We start from the raw sequence: 16,434 nt of genomic DNA on the forward strand, positions 1-16,434 counted from the left end.
AGGGTGAGGGTGCCGATGGAGCTGAGGGCCTGGTGGCTGTGCCTGGCTGGACAATGGGGCCGAAGCTGCTGACATGCATTTTGGGGGTAATCCCCAGCCTCTTCCCAGCCCCAGCCCCAGGCCCGGGCTCAGAGAGCCAGGAGCATCCGAGGCAGCGGCCGGGTGGGTGTGAGGGGCATGTGGGGGTACTTGTGCTCCCTGTGCCGCCCCCCGGGGTCTGGTGAGTCAGGGCAGGCTGGGGGCCGGGGGTCAGGGGATCAGGGTGAGGTCTAGTGGCCTTGGTTTGGGAGTTGGGCAGGTCTGGGTTCAAATCCTGGTGCTACCTATTACCCGCTGTGGGTGACCTTGGTGTCATTCCCCTCTCTGAGCCTCCTTGTCTGTTTTATGAAGGGGACAGACGTGTGTTGCAGGGTCTTTGGGCTCCAGCAGAACTGAGGTTGGACCCCAGCTCCACCACCCCCTGCTGTGTAGCTAAAAATTGGGCAAAATCTATCTTGCGCCCTTGATTCCAGGAGCCGAGCTTTGGGTGCCCAGCACAGTATTTAGTACAGGATAGGTGCCCCCTGAAATGGCAACTCCATTAAACAGAGAAGTGGGGCTCCCCTGGCCCCAGGCTCACTCAGACCAAAAGTCCCCTGACAAGTCTAGCTGGTCCCCTAATTTGTGTGAAGAATGCAAAATACGTATAAGTAACATTCACTCCGGGCCAGGCACTTATTAAAGTTTTTAGTCTCTCTTAAGTCATTTTATCTTCACAAGAAACCCATAAGGTGGGCACTTTTACTGTCCCTGTTTTAGAGATGAAGAAACGGAGGCCCAGAAAGATGCTGCGATTTGCTGAAGTTCACACAGCCAGGACATGGCTGAGCTGGGATTTGAACCCAAATTGACCAGGAGAGGGAGTAGAAGTTTAATCTAGGGGTCCCAGGAACCAGCGGGGTCATGCCTGGGTGTGGAAGCCAGGGGATAGTGCTGGTGAGGGGCTGAATCTCCAAGTGGCACCAGCAACGTGCAAATCCCAGGAGCAGGGCTCATGGTGGAGGTCTCAGCCCAGGCAAGGGAACAGCACTGGGCTGTCTTGGCTTCTCTTCTGTGGTTCCCACCCCCTTGCGGGTGGACATAGCTGGGAGATGGGGATGTTTGTTTCCCTACCACCCACCCCCTGGTGATGTCATACCTCGGCAGCCAATGGCTGGGGTCTCCCCCTCCTCCCCCTCCCCATTCCTTTTCCCCCCCAGCTTGGGGCTGGGGCTGAGCAGACGGACCAGGAGCTCTCGAGGTGTCTGGAGGCCCAGTGGTAAGAGACCGGCCTGCCAATTCCCTTCCTGGCCAGGCTGAGAAGCCCTGGGAATGAGACCCAGGATCTTGGGAGGTGCTGGGAGGGTGTCTGGGGCCCAGGAGGCTGCGTGGTATAGGAGTTAAAGGTACAGACCTTGGAACCAGACCCTGGGTTCAAATCCCAATGTTCTCTTCTTTCTAGCTGTGTCGTCTTGGGCAAGTTATTTCATTCTTTGTGCCTCTACTTTCCCATCTCTAAAATGGGCTGAGGGAGGCTACCTCCCAGGGCTGACATGAGTGTAGATGAGTTGCTGCTTATAAAGAGCTGGGGCAGGATGCTGAGGGTGGGACAGGAGTTTTTGTTCCTGGAATAGAGTGCTGGGGAGGCAAGGCTGATCTTGTTGGTTGGAGGCTGGTGCCCGAGCTGCATTTTGTCCCTCACCCGAAGCTCCTCTTTGGTATGTGAGCAAAGGCTGGATATGAGACACTTTGAGATGCAGACACACTTGCCGTCAGAGACTGGTTTATGTTCCTTGAGCACGTACTACATCCTCTGAATATTCTAAGCACCTGTTGTTGTCTCACAATTCCTCAAAGCCAGTCTTATCGGCTCCATTTTACAGATGAAGAAGCTGAGGCCCTGAGAGGTGAAATACCTTGCCCAAGTATTCAAACCTGAAGAGTGCTGGAGCAGGCCCTAACGGAGGCAGCTGGAAGCCACTGCCAGAATGCCTCTCCCCCCCCACATCACTAGATGGCCTCAGACAACGCCTAGGGGCCCGGATGAGTCAGATCTACCCCCCACTCCCATTGCAAGGGCACCAGATCCCTCTGGTGGTTGGGGTGGCTGAGGCTCTGAGAGGGGAGAATTCCTAAACGAGGCTGGCGCCAGCCATGGTGGGGGGAGGAGGGTACAGTGAGGCAAATCTGGGGGATTCCTCAGCAGGCCCAGCTCGGCTGAGGGGCCCAGGGTACAAATGACAACCCCTCACCCCAGCCACCCTGAAGGGCATGAGTGATATCTTAAATGGGCATCTAAGTTGTGATTTCCCCAGGGAGGTGTTTTCAGGAGTTAATGAGCCCAGGCAGGGAAGGATCTTTGCACATAGTAAGTGCTCAAGAAATGGGGACTCTCAGAATTCTGGAAGCTCAGGAATGTACGAGGGCAGCGTCACAGGAATCGCTCAAGAAGTGGGCTGTTGGCCTCTGGAGGGTCCTGCCTGGCCTTGATTCTCCAGGGAATCCCCATTAGATCTTCCCCTAACACAAGTCAGCCCCCCCAACCCCACCTCCCTACCCCTCCTTCCCCTGCCTAGTGGGACAGGCAGATCTGGGAACAGAGAGTACCCGGGGTTGGGCCCTTCCAAAGCTGCTTCCTTCCGAAGCTGCTCCCACCCCATCCCACCCCAGGAGCTGGGTACGTGGCTCAGGAAGGGCACAGCTGGGCTAAATATAACCTGGGCTGGGCAGCTGTCCCGGGCAGGGATGAAGAAGCCCTCACCCTGGCTGAGCTTCCTGTGCCAGCCTCTGGGTGTGACCTTCTCTGGCCTGTCCTGGAGCAGGGAGCTTGCGGCCTAGGGGATCCTCCCCTCCATCTCCACCACCTCCTACAAGTAGCAGGCTTCTCTCACCCCCAGCTCAGGATACTACGTTATATCAGGGAGTCAGAGTTAGCATTTCAGACCTGGGTTCAAGTCCCAACTCCCTCACAGTGACACCCTGGCTCTTTTTTTTTTTTTTTTTTTTTGGCCAGGCCACGTGGCATGTGGGATCTTAGTTCCCTGACGAGGGATCGAACCCGGGGCCCCTGCAGTGGAAGCACGGAATCCTAACCACTGCACCGCCAGGGAATTCCCTGTGATATCCCGTTTCTTAACCCTAATTTACTCATCAGTAAAATGGGGTACCATGAGGCCATGTCTATAAAGTGTCTGCCTGGCTCAGGGTTGGCACCAACGAGGTCCCTCTAAAAATGCCTGTTCCTGACACCCTTGATCCCCTCTGCCCAGCCCAACTCCTGCCTCAGCTGTTTTGCTGCTTGGGCCTCCTCCAGTGCTCAGAGCCACCAACACAAGTGAAGGTACAGAGTTGGGGTCAAGGGCACAGGTCCTAGCTGTGTGACCCCAGACAGGTCACTTGCCCTCTCTGAGCCTCAGTTTTCAACCCTAAAATAGCCATCACATCCAGAGTGATTTCGAGGCCTAAGGGTGCCAGCATAAGGCCCAGTTCAGAGGAAATAATCCAGATGTGGGAGCCAAGCACTACTTGGAGGGGCTGGGGGCTCACAGGGGAGACCAGGACCCCTAGGAGAGCCAGAGAGGAGCCTTCTGACACCGTGGGGGGGGGGCAACCAGTGAAGTGGGTACAGCTGGAGCATTGAGGGGGTCCCAGTGTCCTCTATCCTGGCCAGTGGTGGGCTATGAAGGGCCATTGTGCAGCTGGGGGTGGGTGGGCAGGGGTGGAATGTGACTGGGCACAGCAGATGGGCCATTGTTTGAGGGAATGTGCCGCGTGAGGCCTGACCTTTCCCTGTGGAGTGGGGGTTGGCGGGTTGGCATGCCAGCTGGGGGCTGGGAGGACAAGGCCAGAGTCGGGGGCTCGGAGGAGGGAGACAGGATCCATCCCCTTTTCCCCAGAAGGGCCTGTCGGGGAGGCTGCACGCAAATCCTGGCTCTACCTCCTTCCCGCTGTGCTGTGACCTTGAGCAAGGCCCCTGGCCTCTCTCAGGGCTTAGGGTTTTCTCTCTCTCTTTTTTTTTTTTTTAATTATTTTTTACTGGAGTATAGTTGATTTACAATGTTGTGGGGTTAGGGTTTTCTGCGGTGAGGTGGAAAGTGAAGGTCTTAGCAGAGGACTGGCAAAGAGTAACCACGCAATGCCCGTTAGTTATTATCAGACAAGTTCAAGTCCTGGCTGGGTCACTTGTGACCCAGGAAAGTGACTTTCCTTCTCCCAGCCTCAGGTGTCTTCTTTGTAACAAGCTCAGTAATTGTATTGACCTCACAGGGGTGTTCTGAAATCCACATGCAATGACCCCCATGGGATATTCGACACAAGATCAAGACCACAGGAAGTTCTTAGTGATAATCATAGCAAGTGCTTATGAAGTGCCCACCATGTGCCTGGCACTGTATATTTACAAACACATTTGACCCTCCTAACAGCCCTGGGAGGTAGGTGCCCTCATTCTCCCCATTTTATAGATGAGGAGACTGAGGCACAGAGAGGTGAGGTGATTTGCCTACAGGGAGTACATGGCAGTGGATATAATGATTTTACAGTGAATTTGGCCCCCTCAGTCAGCTGAGGTGGTTGGTGTAGGGGCTCTGCTGTCAGAAAGGCCTAGGAGTCAGTTCTGGCTATACTGCCGTGTCACCTTGGATAAAGGTCTTCTGAGCCTTAGTGCCCCCACCTGCCCACCTGCACTATGGGGATAGAGTACCCCCTTTTTTTTTTTTTTTTTTGGCCACACCGTGCAGGATGCAGGATCTTAGTTCCCTGACCAGTGATCAAACCTGTGCCCCCTGCAGTGGAAGCGTGGAGTCCTAACCACTAGACTGCCAGGGAATTCCTGGGGATAGAGTACTGACAGAGTGTGGAAAGGGTCAGACACTCAGGAAGCAATCAGTGGGGTTAGCTGATAGTAATGCTCACGTTACTCTTCTTAGAGCCCCGGACCCAGGAGGCCCAAGGAGCTGGAGGTGACCCTGAGGTGAGCACTGGCTGGTGCCACATGCCCCTCCCTGCCCCTCCCTGGCCTGTCTGGAGCCTCATGACCTGATCTCTCCCTGGCAGGCAGCGAGACCCCAGAGGAAGGGCGCGAGCCCCGCAGACGACTGTGCACCACCCCAGGCTGGGCTCCTGTTAGGAGGGGGTGCTTGTTCCCAGGCAGCGGTAAGAGGACAGCTGGGATGGGGGGCCCTTCTCCCCTTCTCATACCTACCTTGACCTCTCCCTTTAAGCCCAGCCTTCTCCTCTCATCCTCTCCTGGCCTCAAGCCTCCATTGCTGGCCTCAAGCCTCCATCCCTGCCCCTGCAGGCTCAGAGGCAGCTGCTCCATGCAGAACTGAAACTGGTCCTGCAGCAGAAGGGAGAGAGGAAGCAGGAGCCTGGGGCCCAGGTGACTCCCAGCAGCGCCATGGAGGCCAGGAGCCAGAGTGCTGAGGTGAGTGCCCAACACATCCTGCAAGGGGGGCTTGTGGGGCCTTGGTGGGAGGCACGGACTAGGGTAGCAAGGCAACACTTCCTGGCTTCTCTGTGCCTCAGTCTCCCCATCTGTGAAATGGAGATAGCTGCAGGGCCTATTTTATGGGTCACTGTGAAGGAAAAAAAAATTAACATTTGTAATGTGCTTAACACAGTACCTGGCACAGACTAAGATTCAAAGAAGCTAATTCATTGAGCATAATGGAATTATATTAACAATAATAAGTTTTAAAAAATAGAGTATAAACCCTTCATCAGAAGAGGCAGGATGGTGTAGGGGTTAAAGACATGGGCTTTGGACCCATGGGCTTACATCCCAACCCTATCACTTCAGCTGTACAGCCCTGAACAGATGACCTGAACTTTCTAACCCTCAGTTTCCCCATCGGTGAAATGGGGCAATGGTCCCCACCTCTGAGGGTGCTGAGGACTCACACTTGTGTCATTTGCCCAGGGCCTGGTACCTAGGAAGCCTCCTCGAATGTCAAGGGCTTTCACTGTTATGGAGATGGAGCACTAGCACTGACTGCATCCCATTGGATGCCAGGCACAGAGTAGGTCTCCTTTTACAGGAGTCAAGCTGAGGCCGAGGGGTGGCAGGCAGGGAGTAAAGTGCACGGAGGCCACTGCCTACAGGACGGCTTATGGGCTCTGAGGTCACAGACCTGAGGTTGAGGCCCCACCGCTTAACTTGCTGTGTGGCGTTAGGCAGTCACTTCACTTCTCTGGACCTTTGTGTCCTACTCTGTGACTGCCCAAGCTGTGGGGAGGATGAAAGGAGATGCCACACATAAAATGCTTAGCCCGGGGCCTAAGGGTGGTGGTGATGGTCATGCTTTTCCCTGCTGCCTCTACCACAACTCTTCCTACCCCTTCTCACCATGCCCCGCCCAGCTCTCCAGTCCCGGGGCCACTGCTGTGGGGCATCTGGCCAGACCTGCTTTCCCCTCTCCAAGCCCTGGGCTCAACCCCAGTCTGTACCAGCCTCAACGCACTACCCACTACAGCAACCCCTCACATCTCTGTTGCTTCAGGTCTCAGCTCACAGTCAGAGACTCCTTCCAGTACACCCATGTTACCCAACTTTACAGTAGGGAAATGGGTCCAGAGAGGGCAAAGTCCCGCCCCCCACCGCCACCAAGACACACAGCAGATTGGGTTCCTGGATGGTTGTGGAACTGAGGCCTTTCACTGTTTCTTCTGGGAAGCCCGGGTGCGGATCCCACAGTGCACTGCTGGGCCAGGGCCAGGTCAGCACCATTTACAGTAAATGCCAGGAATACCACATCTGCCAGCCCACCACTCATTACCCACGCACGCTTCTTCACTGGATTCCCTCTCCAATGGGCGTTATGCAGGGCTTGGGGTCATAGAGTCCACAATAGGGCACAGTCACACACATCAAGCCTTCAAGGAGGCCAGTCCCACCTGCACCCCTCCATGCCGCACCACTAAGGGTCGGCCCTTTCTTCGGGACCCCATCCTCCATCCCACCCCTGTTCTGCTGTTATTAAAGCCCCTCCCCATAATTCAAGCCCGTCCACAGACTATGGGTCCCCTCCGCACCTCCACGGTTACACTCTAGCCTCATCCATCTCCTATCTTTCGCCGCTCCTCTCAGGAAACCGTCCTCTATCCGCAAATGCTCCAACCCTAGCTCCGCCCCGAACTGGCCACGCCCCTGGGGGGGAGGCACAGCCCCGCCCTCATATCAGGCCCGCCTCTCAGTCACAGCTCAGGTTCTCTCTGGCCTCCCCACCCCGCCCCTCCTCTACAACACCATCCCGCGCCCCGCCTCTCCCGACAGCGGTCTTTGGGGCTCCACCAGGCCTGTGAGCCTCGAGAGCCGTTGAACCCTTTCGCGGGGTCTCACTGAGCGAGCGGCCCTCGGGCTCACTTAAAGGGGAGATGCTGGAGAGGGTGGGCCCGCGCAACCTGCCTGAGCCCCGCCGAGGCGCCTGTGCCCTGAGGACCCGGTTAAGAGCCGCTTTTAAGCTCAATGGCGGGCTCTGGGCGAAGTCCCGCCCTAGCGCCCCATGGCGACCCCTCGCCGCCCTCCGCAGGAGCTGAGGCGGGCGGAGTTGGTGGAGATCATCGTGGAGACGGAGGCGCAGACGGGGGTCAGCGGCATCAACGTAGCCGGCGGCGGCAAGGAGGGAATCTTCGTCCGCGAGCTGCGTGAGGACTCACCTGCGGCTAGGAGCCTCAGCCTGCAGGAAGGTGAGCGGGGCGGGGGCATGGGACGGGGCTTTCCTGCGGGGGCGGGGTTGGGAAGCTGCCCTGGGTACTGGGACCAGGAGGCGGGGTTAAGGGCTAGGGGCGGGGCTTTGTGTTACCTATCGGCTTTGCGGTTGATCCGAGCAGGAGCTCTGGAGGTTCATTGTCTCGGTTCGACTCCCAGATCTTGTGATCTTTCTGTGCCTCGGTTTTTTCACCTCTAAAATGGGACTAATTCTAGTACTTATCTCATAGGGTTATTATGTGGATTAAAAGTTTGAAAACACAGCACGTAGCTAAGTGGCACATGGTAAGCACTAAGTAAGTGCTAGTTATTGTTTTGTTGTTGAGGCTGAAGAAAAGAGGCGGAGTTAACAACTTGGAGGGGGTGGGGAGGGGAGCTTAGTAAGGGCTATTTTAGGTAACATGGCTGAGGCTGATGTGATTTATTCATGCAACAACTATTTACTAAGTGCCTTCTATTTCCAGATTTATTCTGGGCGCTTGGGCTACTGCAGTGAACAAAACAGATAACACTCTCTGCACCTATGGAGCTAACGTTCTAGTGAGGAGAGACATATTTAAGCAAAATATGTAAAATACACAGTAAATTAGAAGGCGATATATGCTTACGGATTCCAGGACGGAAGCTGCATTTTAAAATATTTATTTATTTATTTATTTATGGCTGCGTTGGGTCTTCATTGCTGCTCCCGAGCTTTCTCTAGTTGTGGCGATTGAGGGCTGCTCTTTGTAGTGGTGGGTGGGCTTCTCATTGCAGTGGCTTCTCTTGTTGTGGCGCACAGGCTCTAGGCGCGTGGGCTTCAGTAGTTGTGGCATGTGGGCTCAGTAGTTGTGGCACACGGGCTTAGTTGCTCTGCGGCATGTGGGATCTTCCCGGACCAGGGCTCGAACCCGTGTCCCCTGCATTGGCAGGCGGATTCTTAACCACTGTGCCACCGGGGAAGTCCCGGAAGCTGCATTTTTAAATAGGGTGAGCCAGGAAGAGCAGAAAGGCCTGAAGAAGGTAAGGGAATGAGCTATGTGGCCATCTGGAGGAGCATTCCAGGCAGAGAGAACAGCCAGTGCAAATGCCCCAAGATGGGAGCGTGCCTGGCTTGTTGGAGGAACAGCAAGGAAGCCAGGATGGATGGAGTTAGTGAAGAGTAGAGTAAGAGATGAGGCCAGAGAGGTAAGAGAAAGGGTCGTTTTTAGAGAGCTTTATAGGCCATGGGGAAGACTTTGACTTTTAATCTGGAAGGTTTGTGAGTGAAGAAAGAACATGAATTGACTGTGTTGAAATGCTGTGTTAGCGGTAGACTGGGGGTGGTGGGGGGCAGGATGGGGAGCAGGAAAAGAGGCTACTGTGATCTTCCAGGTAAGAGATTGGTGATGCTTGGGGCCAAAAGAGTGTTATTGGAGATGAAGAGAAGGGTTTGGATTCTGGATATCATTTGGGTCTCAAGCAGGGGTTCAAGCAGATGAAGTCTGGGACTTGACCGTTGGACTTAACTACACAGAGGTCACTGCATAGCATCTTGAGAGGAGCAGTTCAAGGCTCTGGGAAGCGGGTGTCAAAAGTGTAATCAGAGAGGTGGAAATAATGCAGCTAGACAGCTCAATGAATTTTGCCATCAAGGTGAACAGATAAATGGGGCAGGAGCTCCAGAAGGAGTGAGGTCAAGACAAACTTTCTTATGAGAGAAAGAATGGTATGTTGTATGCTGATGGGAATAATGTAGACGAGAAGGACAAATTGATAATGTGGGGAGAGAGGGGAGAATTGCTGGAGTGTGTCCCTGAAAAGGTGGTGGAGGGATTGACCAGAGCCAGGAGTGGGGATGGTTTATCCCTACCTAGAACAGGTGGAGAGTGGAGAAAATCGCCACAGGATCAGAGGGTTGAATAATGGGGCGGGAGCTTCTGGAAGTTCTCTTCTGATTCTGTTCTCTCAGTAAAAGAAGCAAAGTTAGTGTCTGAAGTGTGAGGATGGGGGAGGGGAGTAGGAAGGGGAGGGGTGTGACCTGAATGGGCTTGGATTTGCTCAGTGAGGGAGACGGAGCTAAGGCCGAGGCCGTGGCTTTGTCCTTAAGCGTCAGAACCTCAAACTAGGAGGAACTTTGCGTCTCAATCCTGTGCTCGGGTATAGGCGGGGCCAAAAATTTGGGAGGCGCCTCGCTGCACAGGCTCCAGGTAAGTGGGTGGAACCAGGCCTGGGCGGAGCCGAGAGATGCCCACGCCCCGCCCACCTCCACCTGGCCTGCAGGGGACCAGCTGCTGAGCGCCCGAGTGTTCTTCGAGAACTTCAAGTACGAGGACGCACTACGCCTGCTGCAATGCGCCGAGCCTTACAAGGTCTCCTTCTGCCTGAAGCGCACTGTGCCCACCGGGGACCTGGCGCTGCGGTCTGGGACCGTGGCTGGCTACGAGATCAAGGGCCCGCGGGCCAAGGTGGCCAAGCTGGTACGCGTGCTTAGCCCGGTTACGGCCCTGGACTGCCCCAGCAATCCTGTCTCTGCGCCATGAGCCCCACTGCCCCACACTGGTGGGCCAGCCTTGCCCTCTGTCTCGTCACTAACCCAGCGCTAATCCCATCCACTGCCTCCTGTTCTCTGCCCCTAAACTCCTCCCTGGGGAGGGGGACCCACCCATCCCAAATCAGGACCCTCACCCACCTCGTCAGGGGTCCTGAACCAGGACGCTCTGAACCAGAGAGGCCAGGTTCAAGCCTGAGGGCAGCTCATTTACTGCTGAGTGACCCTTGACAAGTTTCTTTCCCTCCTTGGGCCTCAGTTTCCCCATCTCTAGAGTGAGGGTTTGGGGGAAAATCCTGGAGGAGGAGCCAGAAGTCCTGGGTCACAGTTTCTACACTCCTGTTGATTCACTGTAAGATTCTAAATAAAGTCTTTGCCTTCCGGGGCAGTAAGGGTGAAATGACAGGCAGGAAGTGGGGATGGTGTTTTGGGGACAAGATGCTCAATCCAGCACATCCTCAGCCTGGTAAAATAACCACATGGGGCTCCCCCTGTCCACCGCAGGCCTCCCACTGTCCCACCGCCTCCTGCCTCTCTCCTCTCTCCCCAGAACATCCAGAGTCTGTCCCCTGTGAAGAAGAAGAAGATGGTGGTGCCCGGGGCCCTGGGGGTCCCTGCAGACCTGGCCCCTGTTGACGTCGAATTCTCCTTTCCCAAGTTCTCCCGTCTGCGTCGAGGCCTCAAAGCCGAGGCTGTTAAAGGTCCTGTCCCAGCTGCCCCCACCCGCCGGCGCCTCCAGCTGCCTCGGCTACGTGTCCGAGAAGTGGCCGAAGAGGCCCAGGTAGCCCGACTGGCAGCTGCAGCTCCTCCCCCCAGGAAGGCCAAAGCAGAGGCCGAGGTGGCTGCAGGGGCCCGATTCACAGCTCCCCAGGTGGAGCTGGTTGGGCCTCGGCTGCCGGGTGCTGAGGTGGGTGTCCCCCAGGTCGCAGCCCCCAAGGGGGAGGTGGCCCCTGCAGCAGAGGTAGTCAGCGGCTTTGCCCTCCACTTGCCAACCCTTGGGCTGGGAGCCCCAGCTGCACCTGCTGTGGAGCCTGCAGCTGGAGGGATCCAGGTCCCCCAAGTGGAGCTGCCCACCTTGCCCTCGCTACCCACTCTGCCCACACTTCCCTGCCTGGAGACCCAGGAAGGGGCTGTGGCAGTGACGGTGCCCACCCTGGACGTGGCAGCGCCTACGGTGGCGTTGGACCTGGCCTTGCCTGGTGCAGAGGTGGAAGCCCGAGTAGAGGCGCCTGAGGTGGCCCTGAAGATGCCCCGCCTCAGTTTCCCCCGCTTTGGGGCTCGAGCAAAGGAAGTTGCTGAGGCTAAGGTGGCCAAGGGCAGCCCTGAGGCCAGGGTGAAGGGGCCCAAACTTCGAATGCCCACCTTTGGGCTTTCTCTCCTGGAGCCCCGGCCCGCTGCCCCTGAAGCCGTTGAGAGCAAGCTGAAGCTGCCCACCATCAAGATGCCCTCCTTTGGCATCGGGGTCTCGCCGCCTGAGGTCAAGGTGCCCAAGGGGCCTGAGGTGAAGCTCCCCAAGGCCCCAGACGTCAAGCTCCCCAAAATGCCCGAGGCAGCCCTTCCAGATGTGCGACTCCCAGAGGTGGAGCTCCCCAAAGTGTCAGAGATGAAACTCCCAAAAGTGCCGGAGATGGCCGTGCCAGAGGTGAGGCTTCCAGAGGTGCAGCTGCCGAAAGTTCCAGAGCTGAAGCTGCCAAAGGTGCCTGAGATGGCCGTGCCAGAAGTGCAGCTCCCAGAAGTGCAGCTCCCGAAAGTTCCAGAGCTGAAGCTGCCAAAGGTACCCGAGACGAAATGCCCCGAGATGAAGCTCCCGAAGGTGCCCGAGATGGCTGTACCGGAGGTGCGGCTCCCAGAGGTACAGCTGCCAAAAGTCTCGGAGATAAAACTCCCCAAGTTGCCCGAGATGGTCGTGCCGGACGTGCACCTCCCGGAAGTGCAGCTGCCAAAAGTCTCAGAGATGAAAGTCCCCGACGTGAAACTCCCCGAGATGAAGCTCCCGAAGGTGCCCGAGATGGCTGTGCCAGAGGTGCGACTCCCAGAGGTACAGCTGCCAAAAGTCTCGGAGATAAAACTCCCCAAGTTGCCTGAGATAGTCGTGCCGGACGTGCACCTCCCGGAAGTGCAGCTGCCAAAGGTGTCGGAGATGCGGCTGCCAGAAGTGCAGGCGCCAAAGGTCCCAGATGTGCATCTGCCGAAGGCACCTGAGGTGAAGCTGCCCAAGGCTCCAGAGGTACAGCTAAAAGCTGCCAGGGCAGAGGAAGCAGAGGGGGTGGAATCTGGCTTCAAGATGTCCAAGATGACTATGCCTAAGCTAGGGAGGGCAGAGTCCCCATCTCGAGGCAAGCCAGATGAGGCTAGTGCTGAGGTCTTGGGGAAGCTGGTGACACTTCCCTGTCTGAAGCCAGAGATGGGCAGCGAGGCTCGTGTGGGTGTCCCCCCTCTCACACTGCCCTCAGTGGAACTAGACCTGCCCGGGGCCTTCGGCCTGGAGGGGCAGGTCCCAGCAGCCGACATGGGCAAGGTGGAGCAGTCAGAAGCCCCTGGGGTGGAAGCAGGTGTCGGGGAAATGGCCTTCTGGTTGCCCTCCGTTGAGATCGTCACGCCACAGCTGCCCACAGTGGAGGTTGAGGAAGGGCAAGTAGAGGTGACGGAGGTGAAAGTCAAGCCTTCCTCCAAGTTCTCCCTGCCCAAGTTTGGACTCTCGGGGCCAAAGGTGACCAAGGCAGAGGCTGAGGGGGCTGGACGAGCCACCAAGCTGAAGGTGTCCAAGTTTGCCATCTCACTCCCCAAGGCTCGGGTGGGCGCCGAGGCGGAGGCCAGAGGGACGGGGGAGGCAGGCCTGCTGCCCGCCCTCGATCTGTCCGTCCCACAGCTCAGCCTGGATTCCCATCTGCCCACAGGCAAGGTGGAGGTGGCAGGGACTGATGCCAAGCTCAAGGGGCCCAGGTTTGGCCTGCCCAGGTTTGGGGTCAGAGGCCGGGACAGCGAGGCAGGAGAACTAGTGCCAGGGGCGGCTGAGTTGGAGGGCAAGAGCAGGGGTTGGGATGCGAGGGTGAAGATGCCCAAGCTGAAGATGCCCTCCTTTGGGCTGGCTCGAGGGAAGGAAGCAGAAATCCAGGGGGGGCGAGTCAGCCCCGGGGAAAAGCCAGAGTCCACGGCTGTGCAGCTTAAGATCCCTGAGGTGGAATTGGTTACTCTGGGGGCCCAGGAGGAAGGGCAAATGTCCGCAACCAGGCAGGTGGGCACTGAGGGCCAGGATGGGGGGCCGAGGGTGCCGCTATGCATCTCCCTGCCCCAGGTGGAGCTGCCCAGCTTTGGGGAGGCTGACCTGGGTGCCACCCCCGGGCAGCAGGCCAAGAATGCACCTCCTCCAGCAGAGGGCACACCAGGCTATAGGATCCAGGTGCCTCAGGTGACCTTGTCTCTACCTGGAGCCCAGGTGGTGGGTGGTGAGCTGCTCGTGGGTGAGGGTGTCTTCAAGATGCCCGCTGTGACAGTGCCCCAGCTTGAGCTGGACGTGGGGCTGAGCCGAGAGGTGCAGGTGGGTGAGGCAGCCACAGGTGAGGGTGGGCTGAGGCTGAAGATGCCCACGCTGGGGGCTAGAGATGCGGCGGGGGGTGAGGGGCCTAGGGACCAGCCCCCAGGGGCCGAGCGCACCTTCCACCTCTCGCTGCCTGACGTGGAGCTCTCCCCGCCCGCTGTGGGCAGCCATGCTGAATACCAGGTGTCGTCCGAGGGCGAGGGGGATGCCGGACACAAGCTCAAGATGCGGCTGCCCCGGTTCGGCCTGGCACGGGCCAAGGAGGGGGTTGAGGAGGCCGAGAAGGCCAAGAACCCAAAACTCAGGCTGCCCCGCGTGGGCTTCAGCCAGAGCGAGGCGGCCGGTGGGGAAGGCTCCCCCAGCCCCGAGGATGAGGAAGAGGAGGGCTGCGGGGAAGGGGCCTCCGGGCGCCGAGGCCGCGTCCGAGTCCGCTTGCCCCGTGTGGGCCTGACTACCCCTTCCAAGGCCTCTCGGGGGCAGGAGGGCGAGGCGGCCCCCAAGTCACCTGGAGGGGAGAAGTCACCCAAGTTCCGCTTCCCCCGGGTGTCCCTAAGCCCCAAGGCCCAGGAGGAAGGTGGATTCCGTGTCCGGCTGCCCAATGTGGGGTTTTCGGAGACGGGGCCTCCAGGACCCACGAGGATGGAGGGGGCTCAGGCTGCCGTCATCTGAAACCCTTCAGCAGAGGGAGACTCCCTTCCTGTCTTCCCATCCCCCTCCTCGTTTTGTGTGTGAGATAACTAGCACTAACCCTCAGAGGGCTGGGAGGCGGGCAACTGACCGGTCAGGGCCGGGGAGTCTGTGCCTGGCTCTTTGGCAGGAGTGCCCGTATCTTGCCAAGCCATGTGAATAAAATAATCCAGAGGTAGCTTTGTGTCAGGTCTCCTCTGTGTGTGTGTTTGTTGGGCGGCGGGGGGGCGGGGGGGGCGGGTGCAGAGAAAGGAGTCCCTTGAGGATGGCCTGAAGGGATCCTTTGTGCAGTGAGACAGGCCACCCCTGGTCTGAGGAGACTCTGGGAGGCCTTGGGGTGGGCCTGGTGGGAGGGGGCTGTCCTAGCCCTTCAGAATTCCCAGGGGCCTCTGAGCTGGGGAAGTTCCCCAGCAGAACCCAGCTGCAGGACCCACTCCTGCCGGGACAACCCCAGGGCCTCCACCCCAGGCACCCGGCTGCCCTCTTAGGACTAAGTCCCAGGGTCGGGGCTGGGCCTCAGGCTCCAGGGACCCATCTCCACTCAGGATCCAAGTCCCTAAGCCCCCTCCAGGGTCCCCAGGCTCCCCCATTTCTCTCTGAGATGCCCTAGACAAGCTGTCTAGTCCCAAATCTCCCCCTGATGGCACTATAGCCACTCCTCCACTCCCTTCACATCTCCGCCCTCCCATTCTAGAGGAAGATGGGCTATTGATCAGTGCCCTTGTGTTGTCCCAAACTCCCAACTTACTCCAGTGCCTTCTTCCTTCAAGCCGACCCCGCCTTGGGTCACTCACTACCCACCACATGCTTCCTCTTCATGCGCACCAAACAAGGCAGGAGTTACCTACGTTCCTGGTGCGCACCCCTTGCCCAGGCCCCCAGCATTTGAGGTTTTCTTCCTGCCACAGCTGACCTGTCAGTGTCCTCAGTGGCCTGTCTGTGGCCACGCTCAGGGCCTCTTCTGTCTCCTGTGTCCTGACTTCTCAGGGCTCCTTCCTCCTTCCTGAGCGCTCTCTTCTCTCTCTCCCACACTCCTCCTCTCTCTCCTCCTGTCCCTTGGGCCCTCAGGGCTCCTCCCAGGCCCTCATGCATCCCCACACCCTCCCTGGGCCATGTCGCCCTCCCCTCAGCTTCCACTCCTCACCTCTGTGCTGATAATTCCCCAAACCTCTCCTGGGTCCACACGGGCCTCCAGTGCACGTCTTCATCTCTGCACACCCCCCTGACGTCTCCTGGATGCTAAGAGGTTGTGTCCAGTGGTTCAGAGCTTGGCTCGAGAGCCAGACTGCTCAGGGTCAAAGCCTGCCTCTGGCACCACCTGGGTGACCTTAGGCATTTTTAAAATTTCTTTTGGCCTCTATTTTCTCTTCCATAAAATAGAGGTATTGAGATGTATATTGTAAGGATCAGATAAGGCTTCTAAAGCACTGGGAACGGGGAATTCCCTGTGGTGGTCCAGGGATTAGGACTCTGTGCTCTCACTGCTGGGGGCCCGGATTCAATCCTGGTCGGGGAACTAAGATCCCACAAGCCGCGTTGCCAAAATAAATAAATAAAAATTTAAAAAAAACCAAACCGGGCTTCCCTGGTGGCGCAGTGGTTGAGAGTCCACCTGCCGATGCAGGGGACACGGGTTCATGCCCCGGTCCGGGAAGATCCCACATGCCGCGGAGCGGCTGGGCCCGTGAGCCATGGCCGCTGAGCCTGCGCGTCCGGAGCCTGTGCTCCGCAATGGGAGAGGCCACAACAGTGAGAGGCCCGCGTACCGCAAAACAAAAACAAAAACAAAAACCCAACAACACTCAATACCCGTTTAAATGTTTTAATGTTAAATTTCCTGACGTCCTCTCCGCCAAACTGCTCCCGGTCCATGTTCCATCCCTCTCAAGGCCAGAGCCCTGCACGGCTCCCTCCTTTCCCCCAACCTGGCCTCCTGTGTGCCTCTTCCCCCGCCTCCCCAACCTCTCCCACCTG

At 57.7% G+C, this 16,434-nt stretch overlaps 1 protein-coding gene across 2 annotated transcripts; it reads left to right on the plus strand.

Moving 5' to 3' along the window:
* The first annotated feature begins 7,264 nt into the window (after positions 1-7,264).
* On the plus strand, positions 7,265-14,629 carry PRX (periaxin). 2 transcript variants are annotated; one of them, XM_060085057.1, is made up of 3 exons: positions 7,265-7,704; positions 9,968-10,164; positions 10,786-14,629. In XM_060085057.1, exons 1-3 carry the CDS (start codon positions 7,521-7,523, stop codon positions 14,440-14,442), a joined length of 4,038 nt encoding a protein of 1,345 aa, XP_059941040.1. In that variant the 5' UTR covers positions 7,265-7,520; the 3' UTR covers positions 14,443-14,629. The 2 variants fall into 2 exon arrangements, with proteins under 2 accessions (XP_059941040.1, XP_059941041.1); XM_060085058.1 differs by lacking the exon at positions 9,968-10,164 and having other exon boundaries at positions 7,617-7,704.
* Positions 14,630-16,434: the final 1,805 nt, after the last annotated feature.

The sequence above is a fragment of the Mesoplodon densirostris genome, chromosome 19 (assembly GCF_025265405.1).
Source record: "Mesoplodon densirostris isolate mMesDen1 chromosome 19, mMesDen1 primary haplotype, whole genome shotgun sequence".
Lineage (NCBI taxonomy): Eukaryota > Metazoa > Chordata > Mammalia > Artiodactyla > Ziphiidae > Mesoplodon > Mesoplodon densirostris.

What these genes read in the sequence shown, in the direction of transcription:
- PRX (XM_060085057.1), top strand. Translation starts at nt 7,521, where the DNA reads ATGGCGACCCCTCGCCGCCCTCCGCAGGAGCTGAGGCGGGCGGAGTTG. An exon ending in GAGCCTCAGCCTGCAGGAAG is followed by an intron (nt 7,705 to 9,967) that starts GTGAGCGGGGCG and finishes CCTGGCCTGCAG; the next exon opens with GGGACCAGCTGCTGAGCGCC. An exon ending in GGGCCAAGGTGGCCAAGCTG is followed by an intron (nt 10,165 to 10,785) that starts GTACGCGTGCTT and finishes CTCTCTCCCCAG; the next exon opens with AACATCCAGAGTCTGTCCCC.